At 36.9% G+C, this 19,914-nt stretch overlaps 1 protein-coding gene across 2 annotated transcripts in view; it reads left to right on the top strand.

Annotated features, from left to right (window-relative positions):
- Positions 1 to 1,081: 1,081 nt before the first annotated feature.
- Positions 1,082 to 19,914, top strand: part of pde10a (phosphodiesterase 10A) — a 63,220-nt gene continuing 44,387 nt past the window's right edge. The window contains exon 1 of one of the 2 annotated variants that reach the window (XM_088934247.1): positions 1,082 to 1,667. In XM_088934247.1, coding sequence (XP_088790373.1) covers positions 1,082 to 1,667 — 586 coding nt within the window. The remainder of the gene's footprint in view (positions 1,668 to 19,914) is intronic. The other variant, XM_088934249.1, reaches the window with a different exon arrangement.

Here is a 19,914-nt window from a genome sequence, read left to right as displayed (position 1 = left end):
ACATAGACATCAAAATTTTATCAGATAAGAAACACTGAATTAGGCTCTTAAACAATACATCTAAATGGGCCTAACTGTTGAGAACTTTGTAAAAACTGAATGTTTTATGTTAGCTTAAAAAACGTCCGTAAAATAAAATAAGGAATAACATTTTGAACCAAGAGAATGATGTAGCGAATACAGAAATACATTAGATATATCAGTGCAATTTGTTTTAAAGGCTGTAAATAAAAATGTCTTCTATGTTTAAAATATCATTCACAAATATGTTAGTATGGGATTATAAATACCAAAGTATCTTAAATATCTAATAGACTCTTAAATGGGAAAAGTGCATCGTAATTTTTTAACCGGTATGGGGAGGAACATTACTTTCCAACAAATTCAACAAATTCACTATTTCGCATTTAATGGATAATAGAATTCAGCTTTTGTCTACCAGTCGGGGTATTTTGCCTGCGTTGCTGCGTGTTTTTTTCACTCGATGCAGGAGGAGACTGTAGCTTTAAGCCATCACCTTTCTGCACTGCACACACCGGCGTGTGCTGACGTCGAGGATGCATCAAACTGCAGCTGATTCCTTATTTATATGTTTCTGGTTTATATCTCGGAGATATCTAATAGAAATCTAGTGCGGATTAAACAAGCGAAGCTGAGCCTATTGCGGTATGGCTAATGTGGACGTTTATTGATAGGAATGTCCTTTATTTTTTTTCTAACAAATAATCCTTTGCAACAGTTTACTTCACCAGTGGGCGGTTTCTGTCTGTCTAGCGTTCTTGTCTGAGTAAAGGGAACACATCTCTGCAGTGATTTTGCCTGCTCGGTATATTAAAAAGAAAAGAAGAGAGGAAAGCGAGCTGTGAAACTTTAGTATAAGCGCTATAAATGTATATTTTTTAATTTTGTATTTTAACGATCGCACGTACAATTAAACGTAATGAAATAAATAGGTTTCTTTTGCTATTGACAGTCTTGGGATTATAATTTGTTTTATGGAGTCCTTCTTTTATCGATATTTCTTCTCGTAATTCCTCTCGATGCGTCTGAAACGTCCTGCCTCGATGCTATAAAAAGGAGGATGTCCAACCCAGAGAAATTACTCTCATCACGCCCCCAAGCCCCCCTGACGACTGGGAAACGGCACAGATGCAGCAGCAACATCCACATATACAGCAGTTTGTCTCTGGAAGGCGGCTGGGCATGTAGTTCTCCAGTTTTTGCAGCGACACCTCACAACGGCAGCCGGGGAAGAAGCGACATCCTCGCAAGAGCTGCAGTTCCCTGTTTTCCTCCATCCCCGTACTCCACGGTTTGTCCTTCGCCTTCTCCGAGCAAATTTACAGCGCTGCGGCAGCGAGAAGACGAATCGACCCTCAGCTGCAACCCGGCGAGTAGCTACAGACTCTTCTCTCTTTCCCCTAACTCCTCTCGCTCTCTTCACGGGTTTCTGCAGCCAGAGTGGCACAGACCTTACAGACCTCATCTGCAAGGGTTCTGGTCGAATCATTTTCTAAACAGCAGGACTACCTACAGCAGGAATTATAACAGGGAAACGTTTTTCTCGCTCGCTTCTCCTTCCTTGCTGTTGGAGTCAGAAATGGAAGAAGATGGTCCACCTTCGTCAGGCTGTTTTAGAAGGTTTACGGACTGTTTTCTTGGTACAAGTAGGTATTTGTTTCCATTGAACGCTAAATGTATTCTGTGGTCTATCACTCCTGAAAGTTACCCAAACGTTAAAAACTAATCCGCGTACTCTTGATAGAAGTAGTTAAAAACTTTGTTTTTGCAGGGCATTCTTGTAGATTTAATTTATGAATTGACTTGATTTTGCACAGTTTCGCTCTGCGATGTTACTTAATGCCATTTCAACAGGTACAGTAGAGTAGCACGGTCCGTATGTTTTTTTTTCATGGAAAGATGGTAGTTTATGCAACTAGAAGAGCTGTTCACCATTAGTTTTAAACCTGTGATCATATGCACACGTCAGAATTTAAGTGGCTCGTCAATGACCAAATCCATTACAAAATAGCGGAAACCTCCTATGTAAAAGCTATTAATGTAAGCAGTGTTGTGCATTTTTAGTTTTTTTTTAATCGAAGACCAAAAAAAAAGTCTGGAATCTGAACAACATTAGCTCTAGGCTCTAGTGTACCTGGTATACTGTATAGAAACGTGTACCGATATGTGAAGGTGTTAGTTGTCAAAAAGATCCTGAGGTTCAGTAAGTACAGCGAACGACAGTACAGTATATCAACATCAGGTGGCATCAAACGTGTGTTGGAGCCCTGTTGCATTCATAAAATCCATTCGGTCTGCACTGCGCTTGACTGTACCATATCGCACGACAACAGTTTTATCAATAATCTTAAGGTCTTGTGAGGTAAAAATGACATGACATGCAAATCAATTTATTTCGGCCTTTCTAAGTAAATCCATTGGATTTTCATAGCTGCGCATCCAGAGGTTTTGGCAGTGCCACATGATCTGGGTACCTACTCTATACAGATTTTTCTTTAACCTTTTTCGAACATAAGTATCGTGAGATGCGGCTTTTTTCACAGACTGTCCATTCCACAGTGAAGTATTTTACTCGGATATAACTCACATCTGAACCTAGTTTACTTGTCTTTGCACTTATTCCATCACTGTACAATGTTGTATAACTGTGGATAATGCAAGTACCCTGGATAAGGGCGTCTGCTAAGCACAAATCTTATGTGCTTAAATCTGTGTGTGGTAGGACTGTGGGGGGTAGGAGGGTATTCTGAAATGGGAAATTGGGGACTAATGTCTATATGGCTATAAAAGATGGTTTTGCCTTTTAATTCTTAAAAGTTTGACTCTGTATGTCCACCTGGGTTGTCTTTCTCTTTGTACTGTTTCTAGTGTGGTTATCTTGAATGCACATCCGTGTCTTTGGTGCACTGGGCTCCCTAGTCTTGGGATGTTGGTTATTTACCCCTGTCAGAGTGTCCTGTACAAGGATACAAGTTATGACATTTTGTCTTGTGAACTAGGCCATGTAAAAGAATATGCTGTGCGATTCCTGTTGGTAGCCAAATGTGTGTGGGACACTTGGAGATACCTTTCTGTGATACTTGTTTAGAGATTCGTATTAACTTTTTTATGTGAATATGATCTGTTTACTCCTTCAGGAATATTTGTTTTGCATCTTAGATGAGTCCTGCAGGATTATACCCTTTGGTCTTTCAGAAAAACATCTATGGGACATTTTAAAGGAATAATTTGAACCTAAATTTCTGTTTACATGCAAACACTAGGGGTTAACTATATTTGCTATGGCTTTTTCATGTACTGTATATGCTATGTTACTACTACAAATTGATCAAGTCAAATCACAGCTGTACACTCTGAATTTTTCACATTTTCTTAAAGGGATTATGGGTTTAGTTACTGAAAGTTTCAGTAAAAAATAAAATATTCTGAAATTATTTTCTCTGTGCCATTTGCCTTCAATGAAAGAAAGTTATTTGTAATCGTTTTCATTTTAAAGGAGTAAAAAAAGGTCAGAATGTTGTTAGATCACGGCGTGACCCTGATACAAGGTCTGGTACTGCTGTTTGATTAAGATCAACATTGGCAGCTGATTAGAAAAGAGTTCAGAATAATTTCACTATTTAAGAAATATGAAACATGATTGTGTTTCATCGTAACAGTTGTAAAGCTGTGTAAACCATAAACAAATCCAAAATATCATCAGGACAAAAGTAAGATTTAAAAAGACAATGGGGATTAGATAAAAATTATTTAAACCGTTAAGCTATTTCAGTAATTTCTCAAGGAACAGTATGTGTTTTTAAAATCTATATTTATAAATGTTTAATAGATTTCCTTTTTATTTCACAAAACATTTATTGTTAGTATCTTGCAGATAACTTTGTGATTGTCTACTCCTGTGTGTTTGATTAGACACAGAAGACTCGAAAGCAATGTGTGAATATTGTGGTTTCCTGAGTGTAGAAGTGGAAAACCTTTTTTTTTTCATCAGTCTCCACATTATTGCTTTGTACATCATGACACATTTGCTCTATTAAGCAGATTCAAGTACAGCTTTTGTGGTCCGGCCTGGGAACTAGAACGAAAAAAAAAAACTACGGAGAAAAGGTTGTTCATTACTTATCTATGGTTAGGTGATGGTTTATGCCAAATCTTTTAGTTCCACTAGAATCTTAATCTCTGAAATGGTTGCTGACATCTTTTCGGTTGTGTTTTTATTAGGAAAATGATTTTAAAGGTGAGTAAATCAAGATGTTTTTAGATTATATTTTTGTTTAAGCAAGATAGGATAAAACATGTACACAGTGTATTTGTTTTGGTTTTGTTCTTTTGTGCATGGTAAAAATATGTTGTAATTGGACATTTAGGCCACAGAAGTACACAAGTGTAATTAATGCGCTTAGAGTACATAAAAGGAAGAGCGAGGAACAAGAGCTGAAGTACAGACAAGTTTGATAAGACATCCGCATCGAAGATTCTTCTAAATCAGCAATGAGCTACACATGATTAACCATATATTTAAGCTATCCAAGTTTGAAGTAGCTTTTATCTACAGTGCAAGTCTTAAATATAAGCTGTTAGGTAATAGTCTAGCAGCAATTTTGTCTTGTAACGCTTATTTTTTACTGTGAAGTTCTTTGCAAATCTGGAATAATTGCTATACAGACGTCGGTATGCTGAATGTGTAATACTGCACTCCTTGTATTGCATGACAATAAGTCTGCAAAATAACAACTTCAGGTTTTTAATTCTCGTTACTGTCTGCAGAAATATTGTTGGGCCTGTGCTACTGGAGGTTTGAAATCAGTAAAGAATAATTGCACAAGCTCAAGAAATGGCTGGTGTTTGCTTATCTTGAGTATAGACAGATTGTAGCACAAGGAAGGTTTAATTGTCTGAGAATATTGATAAAAATAATTAATATCAATGTTTTTGGAAATGGCTTCAAAATGTCTTCTTGCAGGGAGGTGTCCTACTTTTATTCTCTTAATTTAAGAATGACTGACCTCTCTAAAGCAAGAATAAATAATTTTATTCACATGCTGATGTGGCAGCTGGCATCCAACAACATTCAACCCACATTGTTTTATAATTTTAGCATTAAAATTGTAGGATGAACATGCATGAGTAATTTTTTCAGACTTCATTAATGGCTCAATCCAGGTGGGATTGCCTGCTTTTGCCTTAAACAGTTACATTATGAATAAAGTGTCTACACAGCATAACTAGACTCTTTAATATCCACTATGGAAGTTGATATGAAAGTAATTTTTATGTAAACAGTGAGATGAGATGTAGTTCTATGTAATCTATACATGTTTAACTCAAGTTTCATTAAAGATGATACTTTGAAACATGCAAAAAAGAATTTGAGAGTTCATAGGATGCCGTGTTTGCACAATTTGTTCATGTATTACATTTAATCATTTTAATCTAAAATTTTGAACCTGTTTGGTTAACGCAGAGAAGGAGAGACTTGTAATGCGATGTGCACTTGATCTGGTGCCCCACACACTGATTCAAGAGGATGTGGAAGGTGCTGGCATTTTGTTCCTTTCTTGCTTCCTTACACATTATAAAACATTTTACAATAAACATGGAATAACACTAGTATCGTAGCCTATTAGGTTCAGACGAGGCGTGATTATTGCTAGTTGAATAACACTTAATTTAAAAAGAATCAATTGGTCCCCCGTGAATTAAACATATTGTTCAGAATAGATTTTGTTGCTAAAAACTCAGTGAAGTTTAAAGCTAAAAATCAAAACAGGCTTTTGAACTTTTTACAAAAGTAAGCTGGTTCATCTCCATTTACTCTGGGTATTGATTTCCGAGAAGTGTCCACAATATCTTAGCTCACCACTACATTGTGGCAAATTAGCACCATGACGTTTAGTCAGAAACAACATCTTTAAGGCAATTCAGTGTGTGTGTTACAGGTAAAGACCAATATTACAGTGAAGCTAGACCCCCATTGTGGCCATGTCTGGCATCAGGAATGTCAAACAAACAAATCAAACTTGTAAAATTAATTTAATTTGTCCCCAAGGGCAAACATTTACAATACTTTTTCTGTAGCTGATGCAAAATGGTTAAACTGATTTGAGTTAATACTTTAAAAGCTTTAAAACCAACGAACTTCAGCACTGTAAAACATACTCAATAACATTTGGGCTTTAGTTGCAAATTGCCAGCTGTAAAACCTTGAGAAATCTAGAATCTGTGCCCCCATTGGCAAGTAAAAACTTCACTTTGGAATGTAGGGCCTTTTATATCACATGCCTGGATGGGTCAATACAAGGTCTTCATAAATAAACACTGTGAATGTTTACAGTCACCGTAGGAGCAAGATCTGAACACTGAGGTGAAGACAAGACTCTTAGCGTCTTAATTATGTTCTTTTCAGAATCTATATTTGTTTTTTTCATAAGGTTTAAGATTGAGTGTGTTTGATTTTCCTTTCAGTGCGTTGTTGAATTGTCAGTTTTGCAAAATTGCATCTAGGAAGCAAAATGTGTAACATGCTACCAAGCAAGATGTTCTAAAGCAGATTATATGGTGTTAATGATTGCATTTATAGAGAGCTTTTCATCCCAAAGTGCTTTACTCATAGAAGTTATATTCTTCATCCACCACTGAAGTGCATTACTATACCCACTGTGGGTATGTGCAGCAGGCATTATGCACCAGCAGCTCCAAGGTTAGGGATTAGGTAGAGAAAAGAATACTTCATCGATTCGATAATGGAGGAACTTTAGAGAGGTCAGATTGTGCAAGCCCAAAGTGGAAATAATGAAGACACAGGGGTTAGCGCCCAACATCTTGCTCAAATGTGACATGTTTTGCAGTAAAGTGTCACCACACTGGGGCATTGGTTTGTAGAAATTTGGATCCAGAGGAGAGAGTTCCACTTAATGTCTTATAGCAGGTGTTGGTGGACCAGTTTTTCCTTAAAGGTTTTCAAAGTTGTCCTTAGAGATTCCCCCATCCTCATACTGACAGGACTAACTCTTGCTTAGATACTGAGATCAGATGGGATCTAGAATGTGGCTAGACCTGAGCATGAGACCTGATTTCCTATATAATGTGTGCTGTTTATATTTTTCCATTTTAATTTCAACTGTTGTAGCTGACATAATGTTGTCTACATGTGAAGGTTACTTAAACACAATGTGCCATATGATGATAAAGTGGTTTTTGACCTCTTCTCTTTATTGTAACTTCCGTGTTAATTTCTAATAACAGAATTAAATGTAAATGTACAAAACTGCAGATTGTTCTGTTTTTCTTCAAAGTAAATCTATTATAATTTTAGACTTTATTTTTTGTATGAAGTATTTTCTACTTAATTTCCAATGTCTGAACTGTAGTTGTGCAATCTGATTATAAACCACAAAGATTATGAAGGTCCTGGGATTTTATTTTTCTTTCAGTTATAATTTTAACTGCTGGTCAGCTGCTCATTTATTGATACAGCTTTGTCTAAGGGGAGACGAAGGCGAGTTTGACATCTCAGTTGAGGATTCTGACTTTTAAAATCACTTTAAGCTTTGAAAGCCAAAGCCATTTTGAGTTTAAAAAAATCAAGTTCATTTGAATGTGAAGTCTAAAGCTTTCAAAGTGAGTTTTCACGTTAATTTTTGATTTGACGACCCTGATGCACGTCTGCACATGTTATTAGAGGTCAGAAAGTGAACTAGTTCCAGTAGTGATTTGATCTGACAGACTGTAAAACCTGAATTTAAGATGTAGGAAGTGTTTCATTTAATGCAGAAGAGAGGATGGATCACTGCTCTGAACTTTTCAGCATGTACGGTGCTTCCCGTCAGCGTTTCTTTCCTTTAATTAACATCATTTTGACTAAAGTTCTGTAACAGCAGTTAGGAGGTCTGTAGTTTGGTATGTTTCTGAACTGCGAGTATTTTAGGAAATGTTTGCAGTAATCAATGGAACACTGCTTTATTAATGCAGCGTGATCCATCTTTGCACATTGTTGCCTTTTGAGTAAAGTTTCAGAATTATTTTTGTACTAGGTCTTTGAACAAAAGACAAAATGCTCATTAATAACCCATAATCTGAAGGCAGTGTATTTACATCCCTTTGAAGAAGGAGATTATCCGGCTACATCCCCTGTACAAGTAGGCGAATTGTAAAGTGATTTTATAAGTTAAATATAACACAGACACGGATACACTGCTTGATGATGTATTAAGATTCCCATTCAACCCTAGACAAAAAACTTCTCAGAATTTCCTGCAGACAGTTTCTTGGGATTGTTGATTTGATGGAAAATCACAACATTTGCAGTTATTTGCAGTTTTATAGGGTGGTATTCTTGAAAACTTTGTTCCAGGGGTGTGGGAGTACAAGTGCTCCATTAGCAGGTGCTGATGGAACCGTATTCTGTCTCTAAGGTTCCATTCTGGTGATGGTCCTGTTTGTATAATTTGTGGTACAGAATTTTAATATTTATCACATGGTCTTTTAGATATTGTATTATTTCTGGCTTTGTGTCTGCCTACTTGCCAACCACAAACAGTAACTGAGCTTAAATAGATCTCGGACTCATTTAGATTTGAAAACTGATAAAATGTGTCTGCCGCATGTGTTGCTGTTTCATTACAGTGCTGGAGATAAGGAGGCCAAAGTTTGCTGCAACTAGTGTTGCAAGGTTGGTTGCATACCAGACATTCCAGTTCATTCCACCACAGGATTTGTGTACAACCAGCTGTTGTAATTGTTTCCATCCATCTCTTATCAGAAAGTCTCTTATTCCTGCCAAGGGTCACGGCAACTTTGAGCTTAGGCCACAAGGCAGCACTATAAGCTGGAAAGGACCCCCCTCTGTTTATTTTTTGCATCAACAAACGTGATTAAATAATATAATCAAACACCTAGGTGTATCAAACACTTGCACTGGAACCAATTGGAAGATTTGTTTGAAGGACGCAGGTCTGGCTGCCTCTACCTAATAGCAAGTCTATCAGATCTCTTTATTACAGGGAAATGTTTTCGTGCATATTAAAATTTTTGGATACTGCAGTTTCTATCTCCACCCACCAGAGGGGACTTATTGCTTGTTAGTGTCTTCTAGCTGCGAGAGGGTGAGTCGACCTCAGAACTGCCACTGCCATTGACTTAAGCGCAGTCCGTCTTCATTGGCCTTGTCAGGCGATGTAGCCATTAACATTTTCAAACATGAGACAGACACTGTTTTACCTGAGCAGTTAGTTAATTCTGGAAAGACGGTGAAAAATACGTTTTATGGGCACTGTACTTATTTGTTTTTGCTGCCAGATAAATACAAAGGATCCATCATTCATTCTTTATATTGCCGTAAGTGTCCTGTTGTTGTCCATGCCAGATGTGTTTGCTCTGAATACCCAGTCTTTATCTTCTTAACTTCTTTTTCAGTGACGCAGAGTTGTCTCTTTAAAAAAACAAACCACTCCTGAAGATCTACAAAAAGCTGCTGAATTGGTCCAATTAAGCCAGTAACTAGTTAGTTTGTTAAAAACTGAGTTGGAATAAAAACCCAAAGACACCCTGGCCACCCTGGTCTGGGACGCCATGGATTTTAGGAAAGATGTTGATTTTAAGAAGGGAGAGGGAGCATCTGTGCACATTTTCCAACTTTTACTTTTGTTTGAAGGATACATGATCAAAATCCATAGGCTCTATTATTAAATAATTTAGAAAAACAGCGCATTTTTTGGAATAACTGTAGCTTAATGTATCACAAAGTGCATTGCTAACTTCTGTGATTTTAAGGCTATTTTAAGTGTATTTTAATACTCCTGCTAGATGGCTATTGCAAAATATCTATTAATAGTTTCCTGTTATCATGGAATTGTATTTGCCTTTAACATAATGCTTGTTCTCCATTCCTGCTTTTTCTGCATGCTTATGAATGTATCTGTGCTATGTACAGTTTGAGAGTCCTCTTAGAATTCTATAGAGGAATAGAGTAAATAAGTTCCAATTTATCATCATTTCGAATTTCACTGATGGAATGGCTTCAACAACGTGGCTTGACAATGACTTTGGCCACAACATGTAGACCTCAGTGTAATTACAGACTGCTCAGAAGTCACCACATTACTGCAGTGTTTCTCACCTTTTGTGTTTAGCTTCTGGACAGTAAAGATTGATAAGGGTATGTCAGGGCCCATGAAGGAGCTGACTCTTTTTCTACCCCATATTTCTTGTCCCTTTTCATTGACTTATTTGGTCAGTTTCCCCTGCTCACATTACATGGGAGCAGTAAATATGCTGATGTTCCAATTTCCCTTTTGGCTAAAGGATGTACTATTCTGGAAACATAATGGAAACCTGATCTCTTTTATAAGCATCGTCTGTTCAGTTTTAATTGATCCAAAGCTGATGCAGACAAATTGAGAACTTTGTTTTAACTGCAGCACCAAGGTTTAGCTTTTGTTAGTATCTTAAAATGTATTGTTTGCTGTTGCTTATGAGCAGTTACCAACATGAAATTCATATTAACTGAAAATCTTTATATTTAACTTTTTAAACATGTTTTATCTGATTTAGATGTATGGATGTATAATCGTTTATTATTCTTCTCATTTCTGTCACTAGTATTCAAATCCTGTATTTGAGTAATAATCTTTACACTTCTCTGAAAGAGATACTTATCACTAAGGATAAATATACGTACTATGCTTTTAGACTATTATTATAACTCCACAGTTTTCACATGGTATTTTATGGTTGCTGCAGTAATTTGTTAAGGTGAAAAAAATCACAACACAAAAACTGCTGACTTCAGTACTTCACTGCATTTTCGTGTCTGAAAATGTCTGGGCTTCTAATCAATTAGAGTCTGCAATACAGCTTTGTCCAGATTTTTCCAGATGTCCAAGAGAACATCAGTCAGTGTTTTTATAGCCTAAAATGGTCAGAGAGCAGTGGGGGGAGGGGGCGTTTAAAGACTCAGCTACCCCTGCATCGTGTTTGACATATTTGAAAAGAAATGTTTGGTGAGTAAGGAGTTACTGAAACAAGGAGCTCCAGCTATGACGATAAATACCATAGACTAACTCTCTGTATGCATGTTCTCAAAACTCAGGAACCTTGAGAAATTCACATCCATCATTTTGAGTACATCCTGCTTTGCATATGTTACTAAATAGCAGTCTAGAAACTTGAGAAACTAAGTGATTGTGTTTAGGGTTGTTACGGCAGTTTAACTGAAGTACCTGTGTCTTAGATCCATAGTAAATGTAAAAGCGTTTTTTAATCAGAATCACCTAAACAATACACAACACGGTTTTTGTAGAAAAGTACTGTTTTCTGACAAAAGCACTGTAAAGGTGCCAAACGCCAACATCTGTGTACACAGTGGTAGGATTTTGATTTAGGATCTGTTAAAAGAAGAGGTCATGTATATCTGAACTTGAACAAATATTAACTTGTTGGACAATGTAGTGCCCACAATGCCTTTCTGCAGCCTTGCATAAAAAATATTTGCACTGTATAATTTTTTTATTAATTTAACAAAAATAAGAGTTAATCAACTAGGCTAAAAAAAGTTGCATTTTCAGTTAAAGGTTAAGGACATTAAGAAAAAAAACAAAAACGCAGAGTGGAATCTGATTGTGTACTTATTGTGCACATGCCTTATCTTGTTTGAATGTTTCTTTTTATAGTTCATACTTTTTACATATAGAGATCAGGCCTGTAGTGGAAATGATGGAGATTTCATTTCCATGGAAATCTGTATATCCTAGTAACACCAAGTTACATATTAGCTGTAAGGATTATTCTGTTATTTGAGTCTGTGATACAGGCAAAAAACATTTTTTCTACTAATGACAAAGAAAAAACACATAAGAGGAAGGCTACTACTTTTTTTAAAAAATACATCCTGGTTTTCTTGATCCCTCACCTGATGTGAAGTCGAGTTCAAATATCATGTGTCCATTAAAGGGTGTGGTCGCAAATCTAGACGTTCTGGGTGCAAATCTGAGTTTACTTAAATTTTTAGCAAGAAAGTAAAACAAAAATATTAAGGAACAAGAAACATTTTAACTGTCTTCAGTGAGTCTTTCTTATTGGTGTCTTGAATGTTCTTTAGACAGCTATTTTTTCCTAGTTCTGAAAAACAACATGGTGAAAAAAGAATGAAGTCCCTACTTGAGTTCAGGCTAGAGCTTTCCTCATTCTCCCACAGTGTTAAGTGATTTTAGAGTACACCATTTTCCAGCTGTGTAGGAGGGTAGTTGTTGCAGGTTTTCCCCAGCAATAATGGTATCCATTTATACAGCTGAATGGACTAGAACAAAAAAGCACTAAGCAGTGACCATCGCAGGTACGTGAATTTACAACCTGAACGTAGAGGCCCAAACACTAGCCTTAGAGACTTCTAAGAAAGAACAAGGCTTTACGGAAAAAATGTGTAGGATTCTTTGTCAAATGCCGATGTGCTTTGGCCATATGTCAATTTTGTAATCTTATTTCAGGCAGATGTGAAAAACACATAAAGTAACCTTCACTGCCTGTGACCTGGAATTGTCCCACGGGGGTCTCAACACTCTTGTCCCCTCCATCCTTTAAATCTTCTCACTTCACTGTCCAAAAACACTAAAACCCCTCTACAGATAAGATAAGAAACACATGGTATTGAGCTTCTTGCCAGGGAGTCCCAAGTGAACTTGCTGACGCACACAAACCCCCTCCTGATGTCAGACAGCTGAAAAGTAGCGCCTTGGCAGAATGCCCTTGACAGTGAGCCAAGCGAACTTCAGTTCGAAAGAGTGGAATTTATTAAAAACGAGTTTACAGCATCAGTGCTTTTATATTTAAAACGCCCAGTGTCCTTTGGTATCTTTCTTTTTTTTTGTTGTTGTTTCTTCAGGTATTTTAAAAGATGTATAATAACATGCAGTGCTTGATTTTTCATTGATGGGGTCATGGTTTAGCAGTTTGCTTTTGAATTAAAATGTTATCGAATTAAGGACAGTTATTGTTTCTGGTACAAAATGTTAAGAATTATTTCAGTAGGGGAAAAGGTATAGAACATTTTGTCAATGTGAATACTTTTTTTTTTAGATGCGCTTAAAAGCAAAGAGCTTTCCATTATGATATTTGCATTCACTGTTTTGCTAAAACCCCAGTTTGTTTTTGCCCGGTCATGGTGTTCTCTTAAAATGTGAAAAGGATGGTGCTTTAAATATCACTTTCTGAAGTGAATCTAAGTAATGTCATTTATGGTGTATATCAGCAGCACAAGTGTCCTGTTTCCTTTTTACAATAAAACATTTTCAGAGAAGCAATAAACTTTCTACTCAATACAATTTTCATTCTTTCTTTATTTCGGTCTCACCCCAGTTCACTCTTCCATTTGAACTGTTTCTTTTGTTTGCACTTGTGTCCTTTCTGATTTCCTCTCTAGCATATTTTGTGTACCTCCTTTGCTCTAAGTAAGAAGTAAAGAAAGGAGTGAGCGCGTGTGGTTTTGATTAGTACACTAAGAAACAGTACTTGTCTTTGTCCTCGTGGTTAAACCCTGAAGAACAGTCTCATTAAAGCCACGACTGCTGGTAACAATACAAAGCATTTGAAGGAACATTCATGCTCTGAGTAATGTGACCTTCTCATGCTAGTGACCTTCGATATATCTGAGATTAATATAGATATCGGATAAAGTATCGCCACTAATATTGTTTAAATACAATGATTTACGTATCACTATTTATAGTATGTCTATGTAATATTTGACTTGTATATTCTCTTGTGGACTTAAAGTACAGTATGACTGTGTAAAGTGAACCACTTATAGAAGTGAGAAAAGTAGTTGCAAGATTTGTTCTAGGAAAGTAAGAATTGTATATGTATTTTGTAGGTAGCTCTTTTTTTTTGGACAAGCTGATAGACATAATGTAGACAAACGCCCATAAGAGGAGTTACAAACGAGAGGAGGCCATTCTCTGCAGCTTTAGAAAGAAGAGACTGTTGGTGAGATGAGTTTTTTTTTTTAGATTTGTTTAGCAGTAAAGTCCTGGATATATTTCAAAAGGGGAATTGTTTTTTTGGTGATCCTTGAAGGTGTTTGGGTTCAGGTGTAAGTGAGGGCTGACAAGCACTAAAGCCGGTACTTGAGGATAAGAGTTACAGTAGGAGGCTGGTCCTGGGATGGGGGTTAAAGGAATGTTTTGCCTTCTAGTTGGTCCCCCTTGAAATGGACAAAAGCTCCAGGAGCTGGAGGAGGCTCCTCACTAGAGTAATCATGAGCCCCAGGTGTGTGATGGGTGGGATAAGGGATTAGAAAAAAGGGGACCCCTGTGTGAAGTAACCTTTGGTCTAGACTGAGAAACAGTTCTCAAACGCATCGTCATTCCAGAGATGCCATTATGAGGATGAATCTCAACTTTCCCAGATTAACAGTGCCTTGGTTATTTTTAAAAGGAAAATCTTAGTTTTCTTTTATGGTCATTTTCTTTTCACTTGTCCCCTGATACAACTTTATGATGCTGTATAGTGGGATTTCATTACGTCAATCTTTTTGTAAATAGGAAATGTATTTCATTGCTGTGTCTGTTATTCGGGTAGAATAGAAAATGGAAGAATGCGCAATCCGAGTGTTTCTTCTGTGTGTGAATGGGTTCAAATGTTCCAGTGTAAAATGAGGAACTTGAAATTTCCTGAGGCTGACACACTAGCAAAGAACGTATAAGGTCAAAGTCAAGTGCATAGATCTCAGTTTTTCCGTATTTTCTTCTAATATCTGTTGGCTGTTGTGCATGTATTGTGAGATGAGATGTTCCTGACAGCTGACCTCATTTACACATGCTGATGGTGTTGACTCTTGTTATTCTGTCTTTCATTCCTAGCAAGTATGACTGGAAAAAAGCTTTTAACATCTGCGTAAGAACTGCTCTGTCCATTAAACATTAGTACTCCAGCCACAGCAGCTTTGCCATTCTGGTCTTGAATCCCAGTAAATTCGGGTAGTATTTCCACTCTTTTAGTGGAGACATTAACCAAGGTCTTTCTTGATGTAATGCAAGAAACAATCTTTCTCTAGTGCTACTTACACTTAAGAGATGATTTGACATTTGCTTATTAATGAGATTCCCTGAACATGCTGCCAGAGACTTGTATGCCAAAGTCAACACAGTGAATGCATGCCTTTTTCAGAAAACTAGACAAAAAGAATCCACTTTCAAAACAAAATGACAAATTGAATGAATCGCAGCATATTGGCTACATGAAAGTGACACTGAAAAGATTTGTTTCTTTGCTCCCTGAGAGGAGTTTGATTTATGGGTATCTGGGGGAGGTGGAGAGGGGTGAGGAGGAATCATTCTGACATTGTTTGCAGTTCAAGCTGCCTTACTGTACAAGACTGGTTCTGGGTGGCCACTGTAAAAAATAGTTTAGATAGTGATGGTTTTTGTTTTCCTGATAGATCAATTTTAGGGTTCCTTAATATATCTTGAACTAAAATAAAATCAGTGTTTTGAATGGTGGTTCTATGAGATCTTGGAAATACAAAATGTCTGTTTAGCCCTACTGTCCCTGCAGTGGAGATAAAATGTGAAACTGAAACTGGTCTTTCCCTCTCCACTCCGCTTAGCATCATCACAGATTGTAAGTATTTTGTTTTATGGTGCAGTTAAAGTATCTAAGGATTTGCATCTTTGTTATATGAAGACTCAGTACAGAGCATAATGATTTAGGAGAGTAGATTTAAAGTGGATTTAATCCAAGAGGAGAGCTGATTGAGATCCTCAAAGATTTCAAGGAAATTAGTAAAGCTGATTCCAATGCCTATTTCAAGTTCAAGGACATTATAAGGACATATTGTAGCACATTTACTAGAAAACTTTTACCTTGTATAATTACTAAAATTAATAAGCAATTTTTTGTGTATAGCACCCATTGCTTGTTGAGATATAAAGATTAGAAAATGGATGGATATCTCAAATATGAGCAGTGCTCACATGTAGCGTTTCACAGTGTTGTCATACCTACTGTAAGCTGACTTTAGAATTGATTTACATACTGTAGGTTAACTCAGTTGATCTCTGAGTACACTAAACACAGCAAATTTATTGCAAGTATTCTTTAATGTTTTAATCCGGAAGATGTAGAAGATACACCTGTAAATACAAAATAATTTAGGCTGATTAACATTTGACATCAACACAGTTGATCAACGTGAGTTGTACTACTGTATTACTAACAAATGACAGGCTAGCAGTGTGTGTGGCCACAGCTGGAACTAATACAAGCTGTACATCTAAGAGCTATGCTTTGCCCCTGGTTGTAGATGCAACCTGTAGTCTTGTGGGATTCTGACCGATTCCTCTCATAGAACCTGGACAAGCTTGTGGGTCTTGAGTCCTGGATGCCACATATCATCCCAGCTCATCCAACAGATATTCAATAGGGATCACGTTTGGGAATTAGGGCATCCATGGCATAACTATCACAGTCTCGCCTTGTAGTGTCGTCCAGTTAAGTTTGTCATCAATTACAGTACTCGAAGTACTGTAGTGCCTGGGCAGTCTTTCCCAGACCATCACACCTAGGTTTTGATACCATAGAGGGAATACACAAAGGAGTTCTCTTGATAGATGAAGCAGGTTGGCTCTTTTTTGTGTTTTTTTTATTCTTGATTTTTATCAGGCTTGACATTCAGCTGGTTGATTCACCTCATCAGCTGCATCCAATCAAGTCTCTCACTAATGAGGTGGTTTGGTGATTTAGTGCTAATGCAAGTCAGTTACTCAAGTATGTAGTGGTCAGTTACGGAATGACTAATCGAGCAAAATAAAGCAAGAAAAAACTTTCAGCCAATATCTAAAATCTGTATATGTATGTCATGTTTCTAAAGACATACATGTAGTATTATTTTGATGTAGTTCAGGTGGGTACACCCGAAGAAGGCTCCATTGCCGAAGCATTGTGTTTCTTCTCTTTTCAGCATGGGATAAATTACTTCTATTATTTTGATGCTTGGAATACTTTGCATTTTTCATTTATTTTGCAATACAGAGCTGGTATGTAAAGGAAGTCTGATTAATTTGTAAGCAAACAACAACAACAACATACTATATTATATATTTGGGATATTGCTTAGTGCTGAATTTGACTTAAAAAACTAAATTAGACAAAAATAACGAATTGTACATTAGGAATTAAGACGTGCGCCACTTTGTTGTTTTAAAATGAACAATTGCAACATTTTCCTGATTGTGGTATGCTTTTGTAGAGTTTCATTAAAGTACTGTATACTGTTATGTAGTTCTTATAAATCCTCATTTCAATTAAACATCTGCTCTTCAGGCCTGAACCTTGAGAAGACTTTTAAGCTGGAAGGTCATAATTTCTCTCTGATCAAAAGGCACCAAGGGAACAGACACCCAGGTGTATCCATTAGATATGGCTTCAGCATATAGTCTCCGGATAGTTTCTATTACTTTGGAACTTTGCTTGATGTGTGCATGATTGTTTTTCTTTTCCTAGGAAAACAGTGATAGTGTAGTATGAAACGAAAGGAGCTTTTAAAATGATAGAAACCTTCAGTAAGGACAGTTATCCTGTTAAATGAGGCTTGTTCTATAAGTTGTGCCAGTAAAATGAGTATTAATTGCTACAAACATGGACGGACTGAATCAATGTTTTCGACTCTCATGGCTTTCTTCACAGGAGAAGAGCAGTAAATCTGCTGCTTGAATGAACGACAGCATCGGCAAAGTCAGGGCTTGACTGGCTCGCCTATTTATGAAAGTTATTCTTGTTGACTTTTCATGCTGCACACTTTGACCTATTTACTGTAAACGATTGTGCCAAGTTGAACACAGTTGTCTGCTGATGTTTTAGTCAGTGGGGTACAGTTATCAGTCTCTGAAAAAATGCAGCCCAGCTGTTTGTGGATTGCGATGTGTGGTAATATGTGAATGCAAGAATGCTCCTTTTATGTTCTTCTAAGACATCACTGGTGCAATACAAGTCAGTTTTTAGCTGGTCTAGCTTCAGACATTTGATTCAGCAGTGTTCATATTCAAATGTAGTTTACATAACGTCTGGTATGCTATGACCTTTTTTAAAAATTGTGAATAATTGTATTTTGTTTTTCTTGTGTATCAATCCTTTTTGATTGAAACGACCCATTTTTAGCGATACTTTTGAGAGGCACTGAGTTTGTTGTCGCAGTGTGAAAGTAGTGTCTTATAGTGTTGAAGAAGGCTCTGAGCTGCAGTGTCACATCTTTGTGTACAAGCCTGCCTGCCTGTGACATGTGATGCTCCAAGAACTTTGATGATTTTCCATGTGACTCAGCAGCTATGATTTTTGCTTACTATTTTAAAAATGAAACCAAATATGTGAAGTGCTCAAGAGGTCACCTAGTTTGTGATTGGCTTGTTTGGGTGAGCTAAGCAGGTGTCGAGAGTCAGAGTTTTGACCAACAGTATAAAGGTCTGCTTGCTTTACAAGGTGTAGTCTACTGGCAAACCACCTTTCATTCAACTACAAAGCAGCAAATTACTTTTTTTTTGTTGCTGTGTAAATAGTGTATTTCCATGAAACATTTAATCAGGACTAATGTATGTTCAAAACCTTTGTGTACAAAATACCAGACAGATATTCATGTACTGATGAAATTATTGGTGCATAGTATATTTACTATATTGTACTTTTTTCAAATATCAAAAACTGTAGACTGTTACCTTAGTTTATTTCAGAATAGCTATATAATACTGGAACTACATTCCTATGTTTTCCTTAAAAAAAATTATGAGGCCAGTACAGGTGCAGTGTAAACTGTGAAACATTGAAACTAGAGGCTCACTTGCTAAGTGCATTGCTGACTGTTGCCCAGTTTGTGCATTTCTTTCTGTGCCTTCCTCTGGAACAGCTTCGAGAAATTTTGCACTAGATTGGTAAGAATGTGGATTTACACCCAGATACTTATTTGCCAAAGGAACGTGCGGGACATGTGATGTGATAATGCAACAAGTAAAGTATCGAACACAATTGTATTTTATGCACTTGAGTTCATGCGCTACATGCCCTTGTGAAGCTGGCCTCTTTAGAGCAATTAATTTAGAGGAGACAGTACTGACAGTGCAGCATTTCACATATTACAACACTTACATATTACATACATATTACAACACTCTAATAAAATGTAAGGTTAGTTGGACTGTTCAAGCAAATAAGACCTCAGAGAGCACTTTCCCATGGATGACTTTCAAATGTGCTTCGTGCAGCTGTTTACCATGAGCATCTGCACATTCAAGTCATCACAGATATGCCATGCCTCGCAAAAGTATTCACCCCACCTGCAAGATTTCCACATTTTATTACTGTCTGAACATACACGACACTTTATATTTATAATCTATTTAGTCTGCTCCAAACTGAAAAAGCTAAGTGCTGATAGCATGCAATTAAATTTCAAAAGATTCTCAATTGCAGAAATTTTCCATCTCTCTGCTACAGCAACCCTAAATTACTTGAGTGGCAAAAATATAAAATAAAGGTCACATAATGTTCAGTATTCATGTAATTAAAGTGATTTAACTGGACTTTAAAGTAAATGTATCCATCTCTCAGATACTGAATTTTGATCCAAACTCACACAGTGATACCGCCTAACAACCACGAAGACCAAGGAGCTTTCTGAGCTAGTCAGGAATAAAGTGGTATTGAGGCACAAATCAGAAGGTTGCTTACCCTTGGAGTACAATGAAATCCATCATTAAGAAGTGGAATAGGCATCGCAACACCTAGATCTTCCAAACTGAGCAACTATTTAAGCAGGAATCTGATCATGTTTGCCAGTGTGAAACCATTAAAGATTGAACGATTTGGTGATATGGGAGTCACTCTATATACATTAAAACGTCCTTGTTACTACGC

The sequence above is a fragment of the Atractosteus spatula genome, chromosome 15 (assembly GCF_055471065.1).
Source record: "Atractosteus spatula isolate fAtrSpa1 chromosome 15, fAtrSpa1.hap1, whole genome shotgun sequence".
NCBI classification, from domain to species: domain Eukaryota; kingdom Metazoa; phylum Chordata; class Actinopteri; order Semionotiformes; family Lepisosteidae; genus Atractosteus; species Atractosteus spatula.
This window is presented reverse-complemented; position numbering and strand designations above follow the sequence as displayed.